Source organism: Microplitis mediator, chromosome 5 (assembly GCF_029852145.1).
Source record: "Microplitis mediator isolate UGA2020A chromosome 5, iyMicMedi2.1, whole genome shotgun sequence".
In the NCBI taxonomy this organism is placed as follows: domain Eukaryota; kingdom Metazoa; phylum Arthropoda; class Insecta; order Hymenoptera; family Braconidae; genus Microplitis; species Microplitis mediator.
In genome coordinates this window covers 3309929-3326031 of record NC_079973.1, presented here as the reverse complement: position 1 = coordinate 3326031, position 16103 = coordinate 3309929, and the positions used below count along the sequence as shown (strand labels likewise).

At 32.0% G+C, this 16103-nt stretch overlaps 3 protein-coding genes across 5 annotated transcripts; 1 reads left to right on the top strand and 2 right to left on the bottom strand.

The window, feature by feature from the left end:
• Positions 1-62: 62 nt before the first annotated feature.
• Positions 63-4714, bottom strand: LOC130667290 (exosome complex component RRP4-like). 2 transcript variants are annotated; one of them, XM_057468772.1, is made up of 6 exons: positions 4481-4709; positions 3362-3602; positions 2859-3301; positions 2010-2259; positions 1530-1774; positions 63-1458 (listed from the first exon to the last, which is right to left on the bottom strand). In XM_057468772.1, exons 1-6 carry the CDS (start codon positions 4612-4614, stop codon positions 888-890), a joined length of 1884 nt encoding a protein of 627 aa, XP_057324755.1. In that variant the 5' UTR covers positions 4615-4709; the 3' UTR covers positions 63-887. The 2 variants fall into 2 exon arrangements, with proteins under 2 accessions (XP_057324755.1, XP_057324754.1); XM_057468771.1 differs by lacking the exons at positions 63-1458; positions 1530-1774 and having other exon boundaries at positions 2245-2634; positions 2762-3301; positions 4481-4714.
• A 15-nt stretch (positions 4715-4729) lies between these two features.
• Positions 4730-5583, top strand: LOC130667293 (uncharacterized protein C1orf131 homolog). The gene is made up of 2 exons (XM_057468776.1): positions 4730-4861; positions 4933-5583. Exon 2 carries the CDS (start codon positions 4945-4947, stop codon positions 5419-5421), a length of 477 nt encoding a protein of 158 aa, XP_057324759.1. The 5' UTR covers positions 4730-4861; positions 4933-4944; the 3' UTR covers positions 5422-5583.
• Positions 5584-5675: 92 nt separating this feature from the next.
• On the bottom strand, positions 5676-14839 carry LOC130667286 (b(0,+)-type amino acid transporter 1). 2 transcript variants are annotated; one of them, XM_057468760.1, is made up of 5 exons: positions 14258-14839; positions 7658-8730; positions 7360-7573; positions 6996-7301; positions 5676-5924 (listed from the first exon to the last, which is right to left on the bottom strand). In XM_057468760.1, the coding sequence occupies exons 1-5, from the start codon at positions 14280-14282 to the stop codon at positions 5860-5862; spliced, it is 1683 nt and encodes a 560-aa protein (XP_057324743.1). In that variant the 5' UTR covers positions 14283-14839; the 3' UTR covers positions 5676-5859. The 2 variants fall into 2 exon arrangements, with proteins under 2 accessions (XP_057324743.1, XP_057324742.1); XM_057468759.1 differs by lacking the exon at positions 14258-14839 and adding an exon at positions 9260-9416.
• Positions 14840-16103: the final 1264 nt, after the last annotated feature.

Sequence of the window (16103 nt, the reverse complement as noted above, 5' to 3'; positions counted from 1 at the left end):
CACTCAGCCACGTGTAATTTAATACGAGTGACATTTAATTTTTAAAAATTAAACAACCGGAGATATTAATTTACATGATAATACGCTTTATTTTTAAATTATTTTACAGTAATTAATAACAACTGCATGACATAATAAGGTGCAATGGTAGACACGGATTTCAACAGCAGGAAAATATTAACATTTTTTAAAAACTGATAAATATTATTTACAAACTAGTTTTACTTTATGATAACACTGGAGTTAGCAGACGTCTGATAATTTTTTTTTAAATGATAAATGATAAAAAAAATATATTTAAAAAAATTGCACCTGTAGTTTTTTTAATTTTCTACATGTACATTTTTTTTTACATTAAAATGTTAAAAATTATTGTCGTCTAACTTCAGGATCATGATTTTATGATACTGAATTCAGCCGACGTCTGATAATTTTTGAATTTTTTTTAAATGATAAATCATAAAAAAAAAATATTTTAAAAAATTGCACTCAAAGTTTTTTTAATTTTCTACATGTGCAATTTTTTTTTTATATTAAATTGTTGAAAAAAATTTGAAAATTATTAATTGTCTTCTAACCAGGATCATGATTTTATGAAACTGAATTTAGCCGACGTCTAATAACTTTTGTTTTTTTTTTTAAATGATAAATTATTAAAAAAAAAATATTTTAAAAAATTGCACCTGTAGTTTTTTAAATTCTCTACATGTGCATTTAAAATTTTTTTTTATTTAGTAATTTATTTGTTGAAAAAAAAAATCCAAAAATTATTGCCTATTAACTCCAGCATCTCGATTTCTTAATTATTTTTTAATAATTTAAATAAATAAATAAAGCATTAAGTACTCCGCATTACTAAACAACTTTAGCTAATACGAGATAACCAATTATTTATTTTTATTATCCTTAGTTTCTTTAAGCGAATGTTTTATTTCCAGAGCTAATTTATAACCGAGCTCAGGCCTGCGGTCGCGGCCCTCGACCATGGCCTTCACCTGGCTGGAGTTAACGATAACTCCATTGCTGGCGATCACCATCGCCTTGGTCTTTTCGATGTCCACAAGATCAACTCCGCGGCTGCAGTCATCAATGAGGATCGTGCGGTAGCCGCTGGTGAGCGCGTCCACAGCCGTCGCTCCCACACAGACGTCATACGCCAGCCCGCAGATATAAATGTCCGTAGCTCCCTTGTCCTGCAGCTGACTCGACAAAGTTGTCTCCGTTAATTTCTTGTTATCCCAAAACACAGAGTACGAATCAACCTCCGGGTTTGTTCCCTTGTATATTTTAATCGCCTTATCAACAACTTTCAAATCTTTATGAAGTTCCGCGCCCCAGGAATCCTGGACGCAGTGACGCGGCCACAGGCGCTGTTTCAAACCCAGCGGACCTTTGAATGTCACCGTGTCATATACTTTAGCATTTTCTTTTGGTATCGGACTCGACTCATCAACTTCTCTATAAAATAAATCATTTATTAATCCTTCAATTAATTAATTAATTAAAATGATTAATTATTAATCAATTACCTCAGATGCAAATTGTCAATAAACGATACATGATCAACAGGATGCCAATCTAATGAATAAAAAACCGAATCAAAAGGGACAGTATCCAGAAGACGATTTATCGGTTCGATAACTTCCGAGCCGTCGTGTTGTGCCGCGCAATGTTTTATATTTAATGACCCTGTTATAAAATCATTCTGGACATCAACAATCAAAAAGGCGCTCCTCGGTCTCGTACATGTTTTAATCCACCTATTCCAGCAGACCTGAAAATTAAAGTAATCAAACATTAGATACATATATATATATGTATATAACTCATTAACTATTAACCGGTCTAACAAAAAAAACAAATATTCGATTGCCTGTCCCTGACCGGATGTACCGTCACAACTTTACGTAACTCTACATATCAACTATAATTAAAAGGAAATAACCTTAAGACCGTGAAATAAAATATAAATATATAATAAGAAATATATATAAATATATGTAATTTACCTCAAATTCCTCTGGATCAATAACGCCGTCGTTTTTAGTATCAAAAATATCAAATATCTCACGCAACTGGTGGTCTTCTACTCCGTAAATTTTACCTCGATCATTACGAAAAAGTGCCCGGCATATTAATTCAAACTCTTCGATCGATAGGAACCCATCGGCGTCCCTATCGAAAGCTGAGAAACAGGCGTCCATGTCGAGGTTTACCAGACTATCAACCATATCAACCCGGTTGGTTTTAGTTTCCAAGTTATTGTTGAATCGATAATAACGTCAGCTACGAGTACGTAGTCGATCGACTTTTTCCCTGGCGTTACTACTGTGCTCGGTACCGCTTGCTCACTCCTCACTCATCGACGCGTTTCATGCCTTATTATATTTACATTTCATATATGATTGCTGTTGTACGTATGTTCAATATAACTATAGTATAGCGTAGCACATCAGGTCCTTCTTCAACACGTGCTCGGCCCAAAAGAATAATGCGACAGAAAAAAAAGAGAGGGAGAGCTTTAAATGTGTGGACTCTTGCGTCCTACCACGTGCTCGTTATATTGCCATGTAATAATAAAACCATTTGTATATGAGCTATTTGATAACAAAGTTATTTCCTCTATTGTATTGCCTGCAGACATTAAAATTTATCAGTCACTCCAATCATTTCTACCGACACTAATTTAATTACTGATAAAAAAATAAAAAATAAAACGAAATTTTTGATGTTATTTTATTAATAAGTAAATAGGAATTACATTACGTGATATTGTAAAAACAGGAAGCTATTGATTCAACCTGTGATGCGTCAGAAGAGCGACATCGACAATAGCTTCAGGTTGAAGTAGTTCGTTAGCTTTATATTTACTTGACTCCTCGTAGGCATAAGTTACTGAGGTGTCTGTCAGCAGAATGTTGCATGTGGAGAGAATCAAGACGCAGTTTCGCAATCTGGCGCAAATCTCCCGGTCTTCGTGGGTCACACGAGACAGGTCTTGAGTGAATCCACCTTCAGATCGATCGGCGTTTTGGGTGCTGGCTCCGATCCAAACGTAGCCGTTGTTACCGAGAATCAAAGTCGCGCCGTTTGCTAGATGATGGAAGTGAGTTTTTTTGCGCTTAATTAGAGCCGGGGGAACTTTTACCATCACCCCCTGGGATAACTTTCCGTACTTGAGGACACGGGTATGGAGAGACAGAGAGCCGTCGGCGTAAGTACTCTGGACTTCGGCGCAAATTAAGTCGCCTTCTTGTAAATAACGGCGCATAGTTTGTTCATCTTCGGCTGATCTTCGTCTCTGTGTAAAAACATTTAATTATTAAATTTGAATTTGAATTTATGGAAATTATATACTTACCAATTCTCCACCGGGTAAATTGACACTTGATAAAAGTAGAACGGAGTCAAGTTTTGAATTAGTATCAACTTTCCAACGACTCTGCTGTACTTCAGTTATTCTGCCAACGATAACGTCACCGATCTCTCCTTGATATCTAGCTTTCAGGGGACGTATTGTTATCAATTTGTTTACTTTTTCTAGTATTCCTGCTACTGATGCTCTCAGACATTCATCTTCATCGACGTATGTTCCGTGACCTCTAATTATATTAAATAAATTTATTAATTTTTTAAATTATTATGATCCCGATCAATGAGTGTGAATGTAACAGACATCAGACAAATTTAAAATTATCAATAAATAGAGTAAATAATTAATAAAATTAAATTTTTAAAAAATGCGCATTTAAAAAATTAATAAGTGCATTTTTTATAAATATTATTTTTTAAATTATTTACTCTAATTATTAATAATTTTAAACTTGTCTGATGTCTGCTACATTCACACTCATTCCCGATCTACAGATAATTAAGAATTTTCGAATTTTTTTTTCAACAAATAAATTACAAAAAAATAACAACTAAAAATATACACATGTAGAAAATTTTATGAGCGTAAATGTAGCAGACATGAGACAATTTTTAAATTACATATAAAAAAATTAAACAATTGAATTGATAAAATAAAAAAAATGCAAGAACTGATTTTAGAGTTTTCTAAAAGTTCATTTTTTAATTTTTTTGTTAAAAAAATTTTACTTTATTATTTAAAAAATTAAAAAAATTGTCAGATGTCTGCCAACTTTACTGTCATGAAAATTTCAAATACTATAGGTGCAATTTTTTCAAATACTTTTTTTTTAATAATTTATCATTTTTTAAAAAATTCAAAAATTATTAGACGTCAGCTAATTTATGATCCTGAAGTTAACAGACAATTAAAAATTTTCGAATTTTTTTTTCAACGAATCAATTACAAAAAAATAAAAAATAAAAATATGCACATGTAGAAAATTTAAAAAACTACACGTGCAATTTTTCAAATATTTTTTTTTTACAATTTATCGTTTAAAAAAAAAATCAAAAAATTCTAAGACCTCGGCTAACTTCAGTATGTTTTTAAAAATTATAACAATACCTCAAATAATCCGTTTGAGTCAATACACCTTCTCCAGGAGTATAAATACGTGGTTGGATATTATCTCTTGATATTAAATTCGTATCAGTACGATGTACTGCCAGTCGTATATTGATATCAGGATAATCTGCCATTTTTAAATAATTAATTATTTATCTATTTATTTATTTTTGTTTTTGTGGACAAAAATTTCCAGGTTAAAAAACTCCAGGTCTTGAAAAATAATCCACAATATTTTTACCGGGTTGACAGATAAATTACCAACTTCATCCTCTAGATGGCGGTAAAAGTAAAAGCACGTGGTGCTGATAGGTTATGAATTTTATTTTTGTTTTGGTTCTGAGCTGCTGATTCCTCGTAATTTTCATTCTGGTAACTCAGGTAAATACAAAGAAAAAAATAATTCAAATTTTTTGATTGACGATAAATTAATAACATTTTTTTTTTTTTAGATAATTTTAAAAATGAGTGGGTTCGTAATGACCAGAGCCGCTCAAGTTAAAAAAAACGCCCAGGAAAATTTTGTCGCTGTCACTTACACGGCTCCGAAGAAAAAGATTAAGAAGACTGGAGATGCAGTAAACAAAATAAATGAACCACAAGACAAAGAAGAAGATCAAGAAAAAGAGATGAAACGTCTGCGCTGGGATGTCATGAAGTTTGGATCCTCAGGATTCGAAGGTGCAGCGAAACATAAAGCAAAAGTTGCATTGGCGATTTCCCTGGGAGCTAAGCCGCCGAAAAACAGGCGGATGAACTACAAAAATTTGAAGTTGAAGAGGAGTAGAGAGAAGGAGGAGGCTGCTAAGGAACAGGAACATCAGTCAGGGCTGGCGAGCAGTTTGAAGAAAACGATGAAGAAAAAGAGGGTGAGAAAGGAAACGGGAATTTTAGATGTCTATGGAAAGGTTCCTAAGAGATCAAGAGACAGGACGAAATAAAAGCAGCAGTAGATATAAATTATTTGCTTACATGATTTACAACATTTATTTTAGTTCTTTTTTTTTTTTCTATTGCTATGGGTAACATTTGTCTATATGTATCACCTTGTTGTAGACTACGCAGCATATAACGAGTAATAAAATAATATATATTTATATATATTTGTATTTATCAATAACAGAATCGGGTTTACAAAAAATCACCCTTCCATCATCAAAGTCAACGATAAAAATTTCATCTCTGTTCCTTTAAAATTTTTTTTTCTTAATAATCTTTAATCTCCAATTAATAAAAATACAAAATAATTGTTGATTTTATATGTATGTATATAGTTATATAATATAATATATATCCAATGCCACAGTGGAATGATTCGGCACGAAAATATTATAATATATTATCTTATGATTCAGTATATTTGTCAATATATAAGAGAATCAATCATACGAGGCGGCTGTTGGTGCCACCTCCAATAACATCTGAAGAAAAACATTGACCCCTTCTGAAACATAAATTTAATATTTTGTTCATTAATCAGTAGCAGTAATTTAAGTAGCGGTAGTGGTATTTGGGTCGTGCGATATAATTTTGAATTATTTGTAAATTTTCAAATTACTCGATTCAAATAAAAAAAAAATCTGATCAGCTTTCAAATGAAATTTTTATTTAATGCAGAGCTTATCCAAGTTGCACACGTGACTGACATCTATAAGATACCAGTTTTTTTTATTTATTGATAAGACACCAAAATGTTGACAAAAAGATCAGAAATTTATGTCACCAACAAATGTCTGCTTAAAAGACTTGACGCGAGTGACGATAAAAAGTAAAGTACAAATACGTCATCATCTAAAAGATTTTAAAAAATAAAATGTCTTTTTTAAGATGGGAAAAATAAGACAAATTTTCTATGGATCCTAGAGCCAACATCCGCATGTCTTATTTTTATAAAAAAATTGGTCTCGTACTTTTAAAAGACATCTTAGAGTTGTCTCTGTGCTACGTGGTAGTTTTTACAGCAACCAAAATTAATTTTTCAGCAGATTTGTATCTGAGCTCTCCCTGCTTAAAAACTCCGATAAATTCTTATAGCTGTATGTTTAAGGCCCTATACTTAACTATAGAATTCATGCATTCACAGAAAAGGATTTTTTAGGACTAAAAATTTTTTTCTTGACTCAAGAAAATTTTTTCTCGCCCCAAGAAAATTTTCGCTTTCAATTCATAATGCGAAAAATTTCTTAGGACAAGTAAAAATTTTATTGGCATGAGTAAAAGTTTTTTGCGCCTAGAAATCCTTTTTTTCTGTGTTCTTATAAAATTTCTATAGGAATTTATGAGAATCTAATGGATTCTATGAGATTTTCTAAACGGCTATTTAGTTCTGACAAAAATTTGAAAAATTTTGTAATCATTCGCACACCCCTAGTATTTATTTAACCCGTCAGCACTCCCGTGATTTTTAGAGTCTCGCTTGCGCGACAGCGACATCCTATAAGTTGAATAGTGTCCTGTGAGCAAAATGCTAATAACGAGAGTGCTGACGGATTAATAAAAAATATCTAAAACTTACCCATAAATTTGGGTACGTATCCATATTTGACAAACGGGAGGTAGAACAACATGCCGGCGGCGATAAATCCCGCGGCATATAGATACTCGATCTGAGGTTTATCAATTATTGGGCCAACTATCAGGTACATGGAGATTCCTAGCACAAATATTGGTATAACAAGCGGACATTTATAAGGACGGGGATGATTAGGTCGTGTCTTGCGCATAACTAATAGCGCGAGCATCGCACCTCCGTAGAATATCCATGCGGTGAAGGAAAAAAAGTCAATCAGTGAGTCGATGTTGCCAGATAGCACCATTGCGGCTGAAACAATTGTCCTCATTTTTATTGTTATCAAAAAATATTATGTAGTCGAGCTCACCTGCCACTAGAGAGTGAAAAATAAGTCCTGGTGCAGGTGTAAAACGGCGCACATGAACGTAACTAAGACAGTCAAGAAGGTGGCCTTGTCGTGAGGCAGCGAAACACAGCCGTCCGGCAGCAAAAAGTGTCCCGTTCGCTGATCCAAAAGTACTCACAGCAACTGAGAAGGGCATCAGCCAGGCCATCACCCCGAGAATCCGATTCCCGAAGGTCTGGAATACAATTTTTAAAAATAATTTTAAACATACAGTCGATTTAGAAGTGAATTAATTGACAAAAATTGGCGGGAAACTTACAACCGCGACTGCTTCACTCTCAATCATCTCCATCGGCGACATTACTGCCAAGTAAGAGAGGTTTATAAGAGCGTAGCACACAGTGACAAGGGGAATCCCGATCATGATGGACCTTGGCAGATTTTTCGAGGGGTCTTTAATCTCTTCAGTAACATAATTAAGATTGTTCCATCCATCATAAGCCCAGAGACCCGTATAAAATGCAGTCGCCAGTCTGCCGATTGTCAAAGTGTCACTTTCGTCCAACATTTTAAATGCACCTTGGAGATGTTGTGTATTACCTTTGGCAAGAGACCACGATCCGCCAGCTATTACGACAAGTATAGCAATAAGTTTGGCAGCAGTAAAAGTATTTTGTACGCCTGTCGCTAGATTAACGCTGTAACAATTAATGAGTAAAATAACCGTGATCGCAAGAAGGCCGACGATTTTAACGAGATGTTCAGGTGGTTCGCACTCTGCGGCAAACGCTTCGACGGCGTACTGAGCGAAGGACAGGCATATGATGGCCATCTGCGAGGGCTTTAGAACGAGTGTCGATGTCCAGGAGAACAGAAATGCTGGTGGTGCTCCAAAGGCGTCCATAAAATACGCATACTCTGCCCCACTGCTTGTATTCATCGTACCGAGTTCTGCGTAAGCTAGTGCTCCGCACAAACTGAGTACTCCGCACGCAGTCCATACCAGGAAACTCATGCCGACGCTGCCAGTGCGGATTAGCAAACCCGTCGGCGAAACGAATATTCCTGAACCGATCATGGTGCCGACAATTAAAGCCACCCCACTGACGAGTCCCACCCGTCTCTTGAGGTGAAGAGGGTCGTTCGTCTCTGGGTCCTTCCCCTCCATCCCTCCGCGCCTTCCACTCCCGTCTTGGTCATCCCCCATACAAGAAGCCAGTTCATTGCTTTTGCTTTGTGTCGAGCTGCCCCTACGAAGCCGCCATCGGTTCCTGTTTCCTGATGCGTTGTCTTGCGTCGACGTGTTCGCCGTTTCTCCGATGCTTCCTGATTCATTTGACAGCGCATCAATGGTCTCGCCGTTTCGTGTTTCTTGCTCGTATCCCACGTTTGCTGAAAAATAATTACGTTTATTATTAGTAGGGACAAGATTTTTGACTTAGTTTCGAATGAATGGTTAGAATGTTTGGTATTACGGCGAAAATATTGGTCTTGTAAAAAAAGTTTTGAAACAAAAGTTGTAGGAAATTTAATTTTCAAAAAAAAATGTCTCATATGATTTTTTTATACGACCAATATTTTCACCGCAATTTCAAAATTAAGATTCATAATGAATTATTCAAATTTTTGAAAATGAAAATCATAATTTTGAAATTACTGCTTTTTTATCAGTCCTATGAAAAAATTATAAGAGACTTTTTTTTTAGAAAATTAAATTTCCTACAACTTTTGTTTAAAAAATTTTTTTATACGACCGATATTTCCGCCATAAAATCAAAAATTTGACATCAATTATTAATTGTTATTTTTAAATCGAAAAAAAAATCCCGACTCTAATTATTAGCATTGAATATCATACAGAGCGACTTTATAACAGAGTTTTGATGTTTAATGGTTTATATTTAGTAATAAAATATAAAACCTATATCACTATTATGTTGATCGCGAAGCTGCGAAAGAGCAAAATCGGGTGATGTCTTATACATTTCTCTAGCTACTGATCAACAACAGCCGGGACAGCTCATTTCATAAGTTCATCAAGCGTTGTACAAACCGCCATATATTTACTTGTTGTATTTTTGTTAATAGCCCCATCTCTCTCAGTCTTATACCACGACATCGAGTTTCACCTCAAAATAAAATAAACCTAGTGCTATAATTATTTTTTAATGTTCAAACAACTTCAAAATTGATTTAAGCATTGATCGCCGCCAGTTTCTGTCGTCTACCTTCTGGTTCAAGGTGACTTCCACTATCGATTTCACCAAAAAAAATTACCATTTTAAATTTTTATTTCCATCTACTCAAAGCTTATCAGTTATTAATAATCTTACGACAATTAATTATGATTAGGATCCTGCTGATTAAACGATAATTAGATTTAATTCTTGGCCCTATGCTAGCGTTCATTAAAGCTAGACGTAGCCGTGACATTGACGTACATAAGCACCTTGGCATATACTTGCCATAGTTTTATATACGCGTCTTTACCCAGACCAAATCAGACCACTGCTCAAAGTTTGTTGGCGGATAATTTTTGAAACGCGATTTTAATTTGGGGTACCTCCATATTTAACCACCTCGTGACACACGTGCGTAATAAATATACGTCATAATCATAAATAATTTTAATGCTTAAGAATTTACGTGATATTAATTACCAGCAATTAAGTTATCACGCTAATGTGTATATATAAATATATTTGATTTTGAAATTAGCCGACGTCTGATAATTTTTGGATTTTTTAAAAAACGATAAATTATGAAAAAAAAAATATTTCAAAGAATTGCACCTGTAGTTTTTGAAATTTTCTACACGTGCATATTTTTTTTTTTTTCTTCAAATTTAATTATTAAAAAAAAATCCAAAAATTTTTAATTGTCTGCTAACTTCAGGATCGTGATATTAGCAGACAATTAACACTTTCGGATTTGTTTTCAACAAATTAATTGGGAAAAAAAAAAACTAAAAAAATGCACCTGTAGAAAATTTTAAAAACTACAGGTGCAATTTTTTTTAATATTTTTTTTTTTATAACTTATCATTTTTTTTTTAATTAAAAAATTATACGTCCGCGAACTTTAGTATAATAAACTCATGACTGAAATTAACAGACAAATAATAATTTTTTTTCAAAAAATCAATTACAAAAAAAAACTAAAGATATGCACATGTAGAAAATTAAATAAACTACAGGTGCAATTTTTTCAAATATTTTTTTCTTATAATTTACCATTTTTTTTTAAATTCAAAAATTATACGTCTGCTAACTTTAGTATAATAAAATATGATACTGAAGTTAGCCGACGTCTTATAATTTTTGAACTTTATTTGAAACGATAAATAATAAAAAAAAAAATATTTGAAAAAATTGCACTTACAGTTTTTTAAATTCTCTACATGTGCAATTTTTTAGTTTTTTTATTTTTTTGAATTCAACCGTCGAAAAAAAAATCCGAAAATTATCAATTGTCTGTTAACTTCAGGATCATTAATAAAATCATGACTGAATTTAACAGACAATTAATAATTTTTTTTCAAAAAATCAATTAAAAAAAAAACTAAAAAAATGCACATGTAGAAAATTAAAAAAACTACCGGTGCAATTTTTTTAAATATTGTTTTCTTTATAATTTATCGCATAAAAAAAATTCAAAAATTATTAAACCTCCGCGAACTTTAGTATAATAAAATCATGACTGAAATTAACAGACAATTAATAATTTTTTTTCAAAAAATCACTTACAAAAAAAAACAAAAAATGCACATGAAGAAAATTAAAAAAACTACAGGTGCACTTTTTTCAAATATTTTTTTTTTAATAATTTATCATTTTTTTTTAAATTCAAAAATCATACGTCCGCTGACTTAAGTATCATAAATACACACGTACATATCGCACATTAGCTATTACATATATGAGGTAATATGATACGTATCATATTTATCACAACATATATTATTGATGTTAAAATTTTATTAACTCTTAAAGTCTCAACAGTTTAAATTACTATTGATGAAATGCTCTTGCTATTAATAATCATCAATCATCATTACATCAGAACAATCTTTCTATTAATCGCAAATTTAAGTGACCAAAATTGGATGGTCGTTCCAAGAAAAATTTTGTTGTTTAAATAAAAAAAAAAATAAAAAAATAAAAACGACAACCATCACATCACATGAGTGACTATTTTAATATGCGTCGGAGGCGGCTGATTTAAATATAAACTTACGAGCGTCTATTTAAATTAACTGAAATATCTGTCGCGAGTTAAGAGAGCATGTCTACGCGTAACTCTTATTGATTTATTTAATTGATTAGTATATTATTTATCGTTCCTGTCTTTACATTTATTTATATTTACGCAGACAGTCAATAATTATTAGGCAATTGTTCGATGTTTATTTTAGGAACAAAGTTGCCCTCGAATACCGACTGTTAAAAAATATATTATATGACGCAATTGTACGAAGCCTCGTGGCAATCAAGAGCAGAGACCTAAAGCATGTTATTGCATACATTTAAATCATTTTATTATACATTACTTTTATATATTACTTATATCAGAAATAATACATCACATTAGCAAGTGTACGAGCGAATAGATCATCGATCGTTCTATAAAAAAAACTTGTCATGTAGTTTTTTTTTTTTTCATTATTATAGACATTTAAAAGTTTTAAAAGCTTTAGTGACTTTGATATTTATAATTAAATGACAAATAAAAAAATGGTTAATGATTTGTGTATAAAGATCGTGGGATGACAAACTACGAGCATGCAATCAATTTAATTCAAGGTGAATACGTTAAGTGTTTGTTTATCACGTAGTACTGATCAATCTATTGTCTGGCGTAAATCTAGGGATTATAATTAGCCTGATAATTAGTTTGCGTACTTGATGTTAATTTAATATACATTTAATGTAACACGTGTTCTTTTTTTTTCGGATGGTCATAAATTTAAGGTGGCCCTGATTAAAAAAAAGAATTTGATAGAATTAAAAAGAATTAAAATGTTAATACTTTCAAATTCTGCTGAATACTGTAAATCCTTTTTCAAAATTCACGATTAATCATATTAATTATGAAAGGAGTAGTAGGATATGACAGAATTAAACTAGCATTTAAAATTTCTGATTCTATTGAATACTTTTTTAATCCTGAGATAATGTTTTCATTTCATTATTTTTTTAGGATATAAAAGGATTCAAGTAGTATTTAAAATTTTTGTTTCTACTGAACACTTTTTAATCCTGAAATATTTTTAGAATTAGATAGTATTTAACAGAATTTAAAAATTTGAATCCTTCTGAATCATATTTTCAGGATTGGATGGCATTCATGAGGATATAAATTTTTTTAATTCTATCAAATTCTTTTTTTTAATCAGGGAAGCCTAAAAAATTAGTTTCTTTACACAGTAGAAAAGGATCCGTAAAAATTAACACATATCGTGAGTAAAACGAGCGTGTAACACTTATTTATGTGTTATTTTAACATGTGAGTAAAAAAGTTACATACGCATATGTTACAAAAATTATCCAAGAATTCTTTTATGACGGCCGAGATTATTTTTAACATATTTTGAGTTGATTTGACAGTAACATCAAAAGTGTTACTTTCAAATAAAATAACATTTTTGTGTGTTAAAAAATCAATCGATTGCGACAGTTCAAACAAGAGTTAAATTGACACACGAAAGTGTTAAAAATTCAACACAGAATTTTAACATATGCTTTTTTTTTACACTTTGACGATTCGTTTTTTATTTATTTATATTTTTTGATGCCAAGGCATGAGTCAAATGGCAACAATTATATACAAGATAAATATATTACATAAGTACTATAGAATCGTTATCAAATCGAATAATTGAATAATTAAAGTACACTAATTTATAGCCAATTTATTACTACCTCAAGTTTTAATAGAAAATCAAAAATTTTACTTTTAAAAACTTGCAAACTACACGAATTTTAAATATCAACCGGTAGCTCCTTCCAAAGTCGTATCGAAGAAACAACAAACTTTTACTGTGTAGTTACTGTGAAAATGATTAAAAAATTATTAAGTTTGAGCTCTTGTTTAAATTAAGAGCTGCCTCTGATTTTTGATTTCCCATTTAAATAACGGGAAAAAAATTTAAGTTTGGAATTTTATACCTTGAATGGCTCACCGTAAAAATGGGCCCAGGGTATGGTTTTGTAGAAAATTTAATGCTCTACAAAAAAAGTCTCTTATCATTTTTTGATAAATCCATCTATTGAAAAGTTATCGAAGCTTGAAGTCAAATTTGCAGTAAATTTCGAGATCTTTTTACTTTTACGCCCGAACTATCAGACTTATGACAAAATGTCGTGAAATCTTTTTTGTAGACAATTTTATTCCCTACAAATTACCTCTGATAAAATTTTTCAAAATTCCGCATTGTTTTCTAGTTATTTGAATTTTAAAATCAAGCTCCAAAAATCCATCAGAACACTACTTTTTAAAAATTCGAAATTTGAAAAAACTTTATCAGAAATAATTTGTAGGTAATAAAATATATACATATCATATATATAAATCATATAAGTACAAACAGTTGTTATATATTTTTTAAAAGCGCGCAAGTCCGATGACGCGTAAACAGTTTCAGTTCATTCATAATCAGAGTAAATTTAAATGATAATAAAAAATAAAATCTTACACGATCTAAAGTTACGTTCACGCGATATTTATTGGATAGAATAGAATTTATTGAAGCGGCGTCAAAGCATTAGAAGAACGTGAGAAATTACTGAATAGTAATCACAAGTAATTTAGTCGTTACGTTAATTAATAAATAAATACTTGAGCAATTAAAAGTTGCATTAAAATGATGAAATACTAATTGTTTATTACAAGCTCTGTAATTATAAAAGTAAATAATTACCTCGTTTGAAGGGCGCGACATGCATGACTCTACGTAGGACAGATAAGAAGGGCGGATCGTGAAACCGCCTCTCATGACACCTTGACGACTTTTAAAAATTCTAGCTTCTGTGTCCTTAACTTGAGAGATAATGATCTTCGATGATAATTATTCGTTGTTAGATTTCGTCAATTAAGTGATCACAGATAAAGTTTGATTACGCAGCAGCTGATTCAACTTGCGGAACTTATTGAGCACGAATTAAATTCACTTGTACCTGAACCATCAGCTGCCGCATGAGCGCAAAAAAAAAAGAAAAAAAATAAACAAAAGTATTTAGTCTGATAATTATTTATCGATATTTTATTGAAGTTATTGCTTATTTTTCGTTTGTAATTTGAAATTAAACGAGAATAGAGTACGTGATATTACGTGATTGGAAGCACACACGGAAACGAAGTACAACGAATGAGGACTCGCGGCAAACTGGGAGGTACTATTGCGATTGCCAGAAGAATGTAATAAGTGAATATCAAGCGTGGTGTGTAAGCCTTCAGAGACGCTGCACGATCTTCTTCTGTAGTCCACATTAAACAGACTACCGGGCTCTACTAGTTGGCTATCATTCCTCGGCGTCGGCGTAGATACGTTCATCCACGTCGCTCGATATCCGCGGTCTCGCTCGCGCATAAAACTTTACTCTTCAATACAATCCATTACACACCCCTATTATGTATTGTATTCTTCATATCATCAATGAGGACACTGATCGAAAATTATCAGATCAACGCTTTCATGCCTTAATAACTAACTACACTAGACTGTAAAAAATTCGGAGTGATATGAATTTTATTTATGATACTGAAATTAGCGGACGTCCAATAATTTTTGGGTTTTTTAAAAAACGATAAGTTATGAAAAAAAAATATTTAAAAAAAATGCACTTGTAGTCATATAAATTTTCTAGATGTGCATATTTTTAGTTTTTTTTCTTCAAATTTAATTGTTCAAAAAAAAATCGAAAAAAAAATTTTTTGTCTGCTAACTTCAGGGTCGATTTTATTTAAATCTGAATTTATTCCTTCACTTGGAGTCCCGGAGTTTAAAAAAAAATTACCACATACGGAGTAAATAAGGAGCCTGTTTTTTTTCAGAGGAGAGATTTCATATTTCTGAAGATCGGAACGTTTTTCGCGAAACGAAATGGAAAGTAAAAAAATCTACTGAGATCTAGATTTCTGAAATGTTTCGCACGTCAGCTGAAAATTGCACGCCACCCCCAACTGCCCCTTGAGTCGCTTTTAAAGTCAAATTACACAAATTATTTTCGTTTTCGTTGCATGAGAAACATTCCGATCTTCAGGTACATGAGATTTCGAATTCACTCCAAATCGGAATTTGAATATTAAACTTCCCTCCAAATTTCACTCCAAGGGAATTAAATAAATAAACAATCATTCCCTCCGCATTCACTCCGCAAATTTCTTAGTGTACATACATCTAAATATAATTAATTTATGTCAACATAAAATAATAATAATAATATCTGAATTGTAACAATTAATTTAATTTATTTATCAATGAACGCATACCCATAGGATTCGATAATTATCAATTAAAAGTTCACATCATTAATTATATGGCGATCGGTCCAGCGAATGAACCCGGCCGGTAAATGAACGTTATTTTTACCTCCAGCACTAGATTTTAATCTCAATTACCAAAGAAAATCCTTCATTGCTGACAACTGTTAGAACTCGCATTTTAATTTAGTTGCATCCTTCTATATTAAAATATTTTAAAATACGCGTTCATTCGCTGGCTCAGGCTCTACTACAGATCTGTTATCTGTTATACGTATTCGTAC

What these genes read in the sequence shown, in the direction of transcription:
- LOC130667286 (XM_057468759.1), bottom strand. Translation starts at nt 9,323, where the DNA reads ATGTATAAGACATCACCCGATTTTGCTCTTTCGCAGCTTCGCGATCAA. An exon ending in TCAACATAATAGTGATATAG is followed by an intron (nt 8,731 to 9,259) that starts GTTTTATATTTT and finishes ATTATTTTTCAG; the next exon opens with CAAACGTGGGATACGAGCAA. An exon ending in ATACGTACCCAAATTTATGG is followed by an intron (nt 5,925 to 6,995) that starts GTAAGTTTTAGA and finishes TTTATGTTTCAG; the next exon opens with AAGGGGTCAATGTTTTTCTT.
- LOC130667293 (XM_057468776.1), top strand. Translation starts at nt 4,945, where the DNA reads ATGAGTGGGTTCGTAATGACCAGAGCCGCTCAAGTTAAAAAAAACGCC.
- LOC130667290 (XM_057468772.1), bottom strand. Translation starts at nt 4,614, where the DNA reads ATGGCAGATTATCCTGATATCAATATACGACTGGCAGTACATCGTACT. An exon ending in ATTTACCCGGTGGAGAATTG is followed by an intron (nt 3,302 to 3,361) that starts GTAAGTATATAA and finishes GTTTTTACACAG; the next exon opens with AGACGAAGATCAGCCGAAGA. An exon ending in GAGTCAAGTAAATATAAAGC is followed by an intron (nt 2,260 to 2,858) that starts TAACGAACTACT and finishes ATTCAACAATAA; the next exon opens with CTTGGAAACTAAAACCAACC.